The following is a 10,316-nucleotide window of genomic DNA, read 5'->3' on the forward strand; positions in this document are numbered from 1 at the left end:
TGCAAGGTCCTTGGACTATAAGGAGTAATGTTAGGCTGCTTTAGTCCATGTTTGGGCTAGGTCCCCCACATGACATACTTTCTGATACACAAAATCAGTTTGAAATCAAATAAAGTTGATTGACCACAACTTTGAAAAGGGTATAACTGTAAATCAGTGACTCTCACCCTTGATTATAATGCTACTAAGTCAATGAGGCCAAAGTCTACTGTGGTGTCAAGCTATAAAGTTTTGAGTCTGAAAAAATAGAATGATGATTTTGGTTGAAGACAATATAGACGATTTCAAGGGAATCCTCAAGGAGGTTTGGAGGAAGAAAATTACTTATTTGTGGGAATGAACCAAGCAAGGGTGCTGTAGGTGCTCTCAGTAAGTACTGTCCTCAATTTGTGTACTTTTAAACACACACACCAGATATTTTCAGAATATGGTCCAGAAAATCTGTAACTAGACCTGTTGGACAGCTAACTCGTTGACTCCAAAAGGAGCATACATGGACATATTGCACAAAACAGTGTACGTTGAACATTCAAACATGTATGTGCAGGGTAAATACATGTCAACAGAACACATGGGTTACTGTAACATTCATTATTACGAGAGATAATTAAAATAAATCGTATTTTGAAGGAGGAACATACAACTTTCTTCCCACTGTTGTTACACTCAAATCTGTCCCCGATATGGGAGGAATAGTTGACAGCGCACGTCGGAGCCTTTACGCAACACAGCTACAACGTAATGGACTTTTAATTTCAAAACTAATTTAAAAGAGTTGACAAGCCGGTGCAGCAACAAAATATTACATTAAACTAACCGCTGACCATTGATGGTGTCCTTTGATAAACTGTCAAGCTTAACGTTACGGACATCAACAATCTTGCTCGATCCTAGTAGCTGTAAAGCTAGCCATCTAACGTTAGTCAGTTAACGTTAGCTTCTTAGCTAACAACACTCCCCGGCTATTTTTAGTGCAATTAAGCAGCTATTTCCAGACCAAGGCGTCACCCTCTTACGACCTGTAAAGTCATTATTGTCTCCCATGATCTCGTTAAGTTAGCTAATCATTTGTACAAAATGTCAACGACATCGTTGGATAAGGAATTGCAAGAGCGCTTGAGAGAGGCGTCTGCGATTGGAGACATCGACGAGGTGCGGATTTTAGTGGAAAGCGGAGTAAATGTCAACTCTCAAAACGAAATAAACGGATGGTAAGTGTGTCTAATACATATATATATATATCAAACTTAAACACAAGTTGATCAATAATCACCCGTCCTTACATGTTATTTATCGATTGATTGTTAAAATACTGCCGGCGCAATGTTGGCAATGTGCTCTATGCAATGGCATGTCAAATGTCACCCTTTCATGCTGGCCTAAGAATAATAGTGAGTTATCCAATTATGCCTAGATGGCAATCTCCTTTAACTGCAAGTGATGCAAATATACCACCGCGTGGGTTCTCAAGTTTGACTATGATGACAATAAAAATGAACTAGTAAATAAATGTTGGGTGCAAATATTTGCGTAGGTAAAGTCGGTGAACACTGTACTTCATCTGGATCTACCTCCAGTAGCTACTTTATCATTCACAATGACTGTTCCCACATTGGCTGTTTGAGTCATCATCATGCAATGTCAATCTTTCATCAACATTATGAATCATCCCAGAGCAGATCAGAGGCTTACTTTTTTCATTGTCTCCTATTCAGGACATGTTTGCATTGGGCATGCAAGAGAAACCACAAACCGGTTGTGTCGTACCTGCTGAACTCTGGCGCTGACCAAGAGATCCTCACTGCTAAAGATGAGCTGGCTGTCCAGCTGACCTCTAAGCCTGAAATCAGAAGACTGTTAGGAGGTAAATGTCCCATCACATCACCACTCTCCCAGTTATTACTGTTTTTGTGTTAAAATTATCTTAAACATGTTCATGAAATATCTGTATAATAGCTGTATTTTGGATTAGAAGCACTAATGCCACCCCTAAGCACTAGTTCATTACCAGTGAATTGTTTTACCTGCTCATAGTTAGGGTCACAATTTGGGTAATGATCATAGATGGAGACTCCTGCCAGGACCTGCTATGTTTTGGTTTTCACAGCATGCTCTGGGCATGTCAATGTTCAAGGCTTCAATGTGGTGTCTTATATATTTTTTCACAGTTAAGGAGGAGGAAGTGCCTGAAATCAAGGAGCCTGAGTTGCCAATCATCCCAAACTACCTGTCCAACCCGCCATTCATGTACAGTAAGATGGACAACAAGGCTGAGCTCATATTGGCACAGTTGACCCAAAATGGCAATGGAGACCACTCATCAGATGACCCACACAGTGACTCAGCTTCCCTGTCGCCCACCCACGAGCAACAGCTGCCTCAGCAACCGCAGAGCCTACTCTCTGACACCCCGAGCCCGAGGGAGGGGGCCTTCATCCCATTGGCGCAGCAGAACGGAGTGTCGCCTAGCCCCGCCTCGTCTCTCACCGTCAACGGAGGCCTGCCTATGGACATCTCCATGGAGCCCCACCTGGTCAACCATGGGGAGTACCCACACTCGGTGGCCCATAATGGGGCTGTGTGCTCTCCTCCCCTGCCCTCCCCCAGCCTCAGCACCACCAGCAGTAGCAGCCAAGCCCAGGTGGCTAACGCTAACCCATCTATGACCCGGCAGCAGTCCCTCCCTCAGCAGCTCAACTGTGGCCAGGGTGCTGGGGGTAACATGCCTGCCTTCCAGCCTTTCTTCTTTACCAGTACATTCCCTGTCAATGTGCAAGGTAAGGACGTTCGCCACACTGCTAATGTTGTGGTGTTCGATCAAGCATAGATTTGAGTCAACAGCAGAGCTTTTTTGGAGCTAATCCCATTGCATGTTGAGCCTGTTTTATCACTGCTCTGCACTTTCAGACCCATTATCCAATGCTTTCTCCCCATGTGTTTGCCTGAATGTGCCCCAGATGCTGATTGTTCTCTCTACTGCATCTTACACACTGAAGTAGCTAGCGTAATCTCGTTGGTGTATTTGTGTGTCTCTCCCAGAGCTGGTCCTAAAGGTGCGCATCCAGAACCCCAACGCGCGGGAGAACGACTTCATCGAGGTGGAGCTGGACAGACAGGAGCTGACCTACCGCTCGCTGCTCCGGGTGTGCTGTCGCGAGCTGGACATCAGCACTGAACACGTGGAGAAGATCCGCAAGCTGCCCAACACCATGCTACGAAAGGTATGGAATGGCAGAGGCACGCACACGCAGGCACAAAAACACACACATGCATCAGAAGGGTGATGTTTCGGGTGGCTCTGGTACTCAAACTGGCTGGTTATAACACTAGTGGCTGAGCACTAGCACTGTGAACCCTGAGGCTGCAGCTACCGTTCCACTCCACTAACCAGCTCAATGGAGCGAGCAGGCCGGGGCAGGGCAGGGCCAGACACCACTAATAAAAGATGCAGGGCAGGCAGGAACACTCCTAGACACACCTCGATGACAGTTCACTGCTCTGTTAGGTTGGAGCGCAACGCTGTTCGCACCACGCTGTTCTGTTAGGTTGGAGCACCACGCTGTTCTGTTAGCTTGGAGCACCACGCTGTTCTGTTAGGTTGGAGCACCACGCTGTTCTGTTAGGTTGGAGCACCACGCTGTTCTGTTAGGTTGGAGCACCATGCTGTTCTGTTAGGTTGGAGCACCACGCTGTTCTGTTAGGTTGGAGCACCACGCTGTTCTGTTAGGTTGGAGCACCACGCTGTTCTGTTAGGTTGGAGCACCACGCTGTTCTGTTAGGTTGGAGCACCACGCTGTTCTGTTAGGTTGGAGCACCACGCTGTTCTGTTAGGTTGGAGCACCACGCTGTTCTGTTAGGTTGGAGCACCACGCTGTTCTGTTAGGTTGGAGCACCACGCTGTTCTGTTAGGTTGGAAACACTGATCATGACGGCTGCTTGATGATGGAATGATGGTCACCCATTATTACCATTTTAATAAATAATTTGCATGAGAGCGAGAGTGTGTACAGCTCTATTCTTTTCTTATGAGTTAGGGCCACAGAAAATGTTCATTGTCACAATGGTTTCAAACTTTTGGGTTGATTATAATGTTTGCAAGTTAATTGATTTGAGCTACATTTTGTTCCATGGCACACGGTAGTCCCATCTTGCACTGCATGGGTGGATTTGATATGAAAACAATGTCACCCATCCAGTTATGAAGGGAGCTGTTGTCACATTATGTAATCCCAGAACAACTGCTGACTAAGACTGACACACACACACACACACACACACACACACACACACACACACACACACACGTCTCTTCTATCCTCCCACTTAATGTCTGTAAGTCCTGTGTGTGATGAACCATGTTTGTACTCGATTTTGTACCGTAATCACTACAAACAATTGGACCTTTTGTGGACAATAAAGATGTTTTATTGAATGTAACTTTATTATTCCCAGGACAAAGACGTGGCTCGGCTGCAGGACTTCCAGGAGTTAGAGGTGGTGCTGGAGAAGGCTGAGGGCCTGGCACTCCTCTCTGGGGCGGGAGGCCTCACCGACAGACCCTGCTACAACATGAAGGCCTCCAGACTCACCTACTAGAGACCAACAGGATTGACACACACAGACAGACCCTGCCACAACATGAAGGCTTCCAGACTCGCCTACTAGAGACCAACAGGACAGACAGACACACAGACAGACAGACCCTGCTACAACATGAAGACCTCCAGACTCGCCTACTAGAGACCAACAGGACGGACAGACACACAGACAGACAGACCCTGCTACAACATGAAGACCTCCAGACTCACCTACTAGAGACCAACAGGACGGACAGACAGACAGACCCTGCTACAACATGAAGACCTCCAGACTCACCTACTAGAGACCAACAGGACGGACAGACAGACAGACCCTGCTACAACATGAAGACCTCCAGACTCACCTACTAGAGACCAACAGGACGGACAGACACACAGACAGACCCTGCTACAACATGAAGGCCTCCAGACTCACCTACTAGAGACCAACAGGATGGACAGACAGACCCTGATGTCCATGTGGACCCTACTATCTCTCTATTGACCGTAATAGCCACTATTGTTATTAGTCCATTTCATTGCATTATGATCCGGTGTCGTTCAGCCAGCGTTATTGGGGATTTGTTTAAACATCCTGTTGTGTTAGCTAGGTAACGTGGTCGCCCTGCCTGTCCTTGCCTTGCTCCTTGCCAGTCTGTCCCCATGCAGAGCTCGCTAACCGATTGCTCATGCATCATGTCCTCAGTTATATACTGAAGAATTTGGGCCTCCTTCCCTCTTCTCTTCCCTCTGTCCCTCTCTCTCTCCTCCCTCTCTAGTTTGTGTTGTCGGGCTACAGTGGAACATTGGCGTTGAGGGACAGTGACAGTCTTCCTAGATGGCTTAACTTATGTACTGTACATGGATCCCTTTGTACTGGGCATTAGTCATACATGTACTGGGGACTTGTCTCCTGGATGATGAGGGGGTTGAGAAGAGTAGAGGCCATTTGAACAGCTCTTCTGATATACAGCCATGGCTCTTATTAGTCCAACATGGGCGGCTTAGTACAATGTTGCGACACAGCTGACTTGCACACAGCAACATGCAGTACTGCCGCTTGCTTAGTGGGCATAGCAGGTGGCTGCCAACGTTCCAACTGGCATTTACACCCATGCTGCAGACTGCACACACACACACTCAGCCATACTCCCACACTTCAGTGATATTTCCAGTTTTTCCTTCAGTGGTTGCCCATGTTATCACACTACCCTGTTTATTTGTTCTTAGGTGGATGCCTGATGGAGCTCTTAACAGAGATGTTGCTTTGTGCTGCTGAGGTTTGATCATCTAAGAGGGAGTGGGTGTGAGTGTTGTCTCTTGCCAATTGAGAAGTTTTTGTTAGTTTCGTAGAACTGTTTATGTGCTTAGTAAGCAAACAGATGCTTCAAGTTTCATCCGTATTGTTAAGACAATGTGTCTGTTTCTTAAAGAACTCTCTTCGTCAGTTGGAAGATAACTGCCTTCTAACAGATGCTATGGTTAGCTAGCTCCACAGACACCGTCTGGATATCAATCAAACACCCAATGTGGAACAATTCTTCATTGCTCCTGCTCTATGAATTTAGTTTTATTCTACAATGTTAACTTGCTGAAACAAAACTCATTTAGATTAACATGTATTGGGTGCAGGGGCAATATTGAAATGTTCTACAGTTTGGTTGAATGTTTGTGTGTGAGGGGTTATTTTCAATGTAACAGTTATTGGGTCTAATATTCAACTGACACTTTCAGCTGTGAATGAATTGAATGGTAGACCGTTCCTATAGAGTTCAGGTATTATTGATTTAAGCAGAATCCGCTAGGTTCACTCTAGGGGAAGTATATTCCCAGCTCAAGTAGGGGTTCCCCTAAAATGAGCATTTTAAACTGTTTCTGGATCGCTTCACTTAAGATACTTCCATTTACTGTGATTAGATCAAAACCAAATACAAACCTAGCCAGAAAAATAGTCTGGTTCTCCACAATAGATTATCTATCATAAATGTCCTATTTTTGAATTGCTGTATGAAATGTTTTTAGTGTTTTCCGAGTGAACTGAATGACGTGGGCAAAGGACAGTTTGAAAGGATGGTTTCTGTTTCATAAGTTTGACACGGCTGTTGTGTTTGAGTTCTTCCATAACACGTTTCCCAGCCATTCTCCCTGTTGCTTCTATCATACAGTGCATTTGTCATAATACACAAGATCACACTGCTCTGTGAGAACATTTTAAACACATAACCTACATTAACATGTAAGCTAGCTAGAGATCAAATGTTAGCTCTTGAGGGGTCCCCAAGTTTAACCTACTGACATTTGACTTTTGTCAAGTTGTGGTGTTTGCTACTTCTTTGTTTGAGTATAAATGATGAGTCATACACAAGAACACAACCGTTAGTATTGAAGAAGAATGAGAGTGCATTGATTGAAAAGATTACTGCTGAAAATGCTTTATGACAAACACATTTACTCATAGAGGAATACTAAGATCCTAACATGCCCTATCAGTCATTTATGCTGGTTAACACTACAGAAGTTTATAAACAATCAACAGTCAGTTACTAACAAAGGCGTTAATTGTTTTACCGTTCAAATGTATACCTTAAGCTCTGGCTGTCTTAGTATGTTTTAATGATTATATATTTTTATTCATTTGTCATTTCCTTTTTTAACGAGAAATGTCTTTAGTTTGTATCGATGCCTACAAGTATGGAACGTGTTTATCAATGGGGGTGAAAGGGAAGGTAGGTTGCAGCTAGGATGAAACCAAGTGTAAAGCCACAGTATCTACTGTGTTGAATGGGTTGAGTGTAGATGTTGAAGAAATACAAGACTAACTTGAACATGTCAAATGGACTCCCCAGAGAACGTTGTATTCCTAACGTGTGCCACGAGACCGAGAGGTACCTGGTTGAACAAGCTGAATGATGATGTTTGAAATGCCTACGGCCATTTTGTGCCCAGTGAAGGAGCACCAGTGTTCTAGAATGTTCCAGAATGAATACTAGTTCTGTGAAATGGATGACTAACATTGTACTGATTGATTGCTCATGTTCTAGAGGAAGAATACAGTAACTTTACCTATGCATTCAGAGTCTGATATTTTTATATGTCCTGTGTACCTTTGATAAATTCCTAATAGGCACTGTTTAACTTGTGTTTGATTGTGAAGACCTGTACCTGTTCTTTGATAAAGCATGGTGGGTAACTTGATCAATCTGTCCTTTTGTCTGAAATTGGTGGTTATATCAAAGGATCAGATGGTCATTATGAATATGGCAGAGAACTGAATTGAAGCCTCCTCTGTTTCTGCTAAGATCCACTAGAGGGTGTAGATAGGTCAGTGTTGACATGAATCAACCATGCCAATGCAGTGGTGTAACTGTTCACTGCCTTGCTCTCCTCCCAAAGTAAATCATTTCAAATGAAACATGCTTTAATTTCATCCAAAAAGCATGATTATGTGGAGCTTTAAAATTGTTTAACTAGATTGATTTGAGAGTCTGAATGTTATTACAATAGGATACACAGTGTACAAACCATTAGGAACACCGCCCTAATATACTGTAGAGTTGCACCCCCTTTTGTGCTCAGGACAGCCTCAATTCATTGGGACATGGACTCTACAACGTGAAGAGCTTTCCACACATGTTGACTCCAGTGCTTCCCACAGTTGTGTCAAGTTGGCTGGATGTCCTTTGGGTGGTAGATCATTCTTGATACACACGGGAAACTGTTGTCTGTGAAAAGCCCAGCAAGGTTACAGTTCTTGACACACTCAAACCGGTGAGCCTGGCACCTACTACCATATCCTGTTCAAAGGCACTTACATCTTTTGTCTTGCCTGTTCACCCTCTGAATGGCACACATACGCAATCCATGTCTCACTTGTTTTAAGTCTTAACAATCCTTATTTAACCTGTCTCCACCCCATTCATCTCCACTGACTGTAGTGGATTTAATAACAAGTGACATCAATAAGGGATCATAGCTTTCACCTGGATTCACCTGGTCAGTCTATGCCATGGAAATAGCAGGTGTTTCTGATGTTGTGTACACTCAGTACATCGTGTAGATACCTCTGAAAACATGATTCTGCCTGGTTTAAGAGTTGATGCAGATGGCTAAAGAAGAAGACTAGCTCAGTGTAGTGTCAGACGAAGGTAGAAAACCTACAGAAGCACATCACTTTAGTTCACACACAATTTAGGAGTGGAAAAGTTTAAACAGCCTAGTCATCAACCAATCTCTTCATTTATTCCAGTCCATTGACAGTGGCAGTTTGGTCAACAACAAAAAAATACAATTTTATTTAACAATTTAATAATACATAACATCAGTAAAATAGTTTTTTAGATACTGGGGTACACGATGTTATGGGCCAATGTCAGCTTACGCTGCGGGACCCTTTTATCAACTGATAGCCACAACATGAGCCTGATGACTAAGATTCAGAATGACCCTTGACATTTTATTTGGAGCTGTCTAACTTGTTTTTGGTGAAATTGGGGGAGCTACTGTACCAGTTAGTGCATGCATAATCAAATTGATGCTTCACTAACGGTGATGAAAGTTTTTTCAAGGTCCCTTTATCTAGAAACATGGCTTTTGGTGACCTTGGTAACCAGAAACAAGCATGGGATTTGTTTTCCTTCCTACCGTGGCTCAGTGGCAGGCAGACCTTATTCCTCTCTCCAGTCTCACTGGTGAAGCTCCAAGAGAATGATTGGATGTGTAGATTGACCTCAGGGACTTTGACACAACATAGCTGCTTCCCCAAGTACAGGTGGGAGTGGGGTCTCAAAATAACACAGCTGCTTTAGTCGGAGTGGAATCTCATAACAAAAGCTAGAACTGAACAGCCCTAGGTGAATGGGGAAGAAATCCTACAGGTGACAGGAGCAGAAATCCTTTAGGTGATAGGAGCAGAAATCCTTTAGGTGACAGGAGCAGAAATCCTTTAGGTGACAGGAGCAGAAATCCTACAGGTGACAGGAGCAGAAATCCTTTAGGTGACAGGAGCAGAAATCCTTTAGGTGACAGGAGCAGAACTCCTTTAGGTGACATGAACATAAATCCTTTAGGTGACAGGAGCAGAAATCCTTTAGGTGACAGGAGCAGAAATCCTTTAGGTGACAGGAGCAGAACTCCTTTAGGTGACATGAACAGAAATCCTTTAGGTGACAGGAGCAGAAATCCTTTAGGTGACAGGAGCAGAAATCCTTTAGGTGACAGGAGCAGATGTCAGATGTCTTTAGTGGCTGTTCCTGATAGTTAGTTGTGTACAGCTTTGTTTTCAGCCGGTCCACACACACTTGACCCTGCACACAATGTCTGTATAAGTGTTGACATGTACTATAAAAGCCCATGTTCAAGAGTGCAGGAATGTTATTATGTTCTCTTCCTAATTTAAAGAACACAAACAGTGAGTAAGCTATCGCCACACTGCCCCCAAATATGTGCGAAGTGCACAAGCTGGTTGGAAAAGGAATGAAAATATTCCTCATGTGGTCAGCAGATGTTTTAAGGCCTGCTCAACTGACACAAGAGCAAGGCACTAGTTGCGTAATACCAACCGGCTGGAAAGTGACACTTAACGGAGTGATATTTGTGTGCTGACGTGCTCGTAGGTGTGTGTATGTGCGTAGGTAAGTAGGTCTCTGTATGTTTGTTTGTTTGCTACATGTCTAGCCGCTGTCTGTTTGGTCAGGGCGGGCGGATGTGTGGGAGTGTGTGTGTCATCGTGTAGTTAAGTCT

The 10,316-nt window shown here is 44.0% G+C and overlaps 1 protein-coding gene across 1 annotated transcript; it reads left to right on the forward strand.

Annotated features, from left to right (window-relative positions):
• Positions 1-674: 674 nt before the first annotated feature.
• Positions 675-7,772, forward strand: LOC139421580 (ankyrin repeat domain-containing protein 40-like). The gene is made up of 5 exons (XM_071172622.1): positions 675-1,211; positions 1,716-1,864; positions 2,169-2,777; positions 3,040-3,221; positions 4,453-7,772. Exons 1-5 carry the CDS (start codon positions 1,078-1,080, stop codon positions 4,594-4,596), a joined length of 1,218 nt encoding a protein of 405 aa, XP_071028723.1. The 5' UTR covers positions 675-1,077; the 3' UTR covers positions 4,597-7,772.
• The last annotated feature ends 2,544 nt before the right edge of the window (positions 7,773-10,316 follow it).

Source organism: Oncorhynchus clarkii, chromosome 12 (assembly GCF_045791955.1).
Source record: "Oncorhynchus clarkii lewisi isolate Uvic-CL-2024 chromosome 12, UVic_Ocla_1.0, whole genome shotgun sequence".
Lineage (NCBI taxonomy): Eukaryota > Metazoa > Chordata > Actinopteri > Salmoniformes > Salmonidae > Oncorhynchus > Oncorhynchus clarkii.

Bases quoted from the DNA above. Each gene is read 5' to 3' on its own strand.
- LOC139421580 (XM_071172622.1), top strand. From the start codon at position 1,078: ATGTCAACGACATCGTTGGATAAGGAATTGCAAGAGCGCTTGAGAGAG. The intron at 1,212-1,715 runs GTAAGTGTGTCT...TCTCCTATTCAG, and splicing joins CAAAACGAAATAAACGGATG to GACATGTTTGCATTGGGCAT. The intron at 3,222-4,452 runs GTATGGAATGGC...TATTATTCCCAG, and splicing joins CCAACACCATGCTACGAAAG to GACAAAGACGTGGCTCGGCT.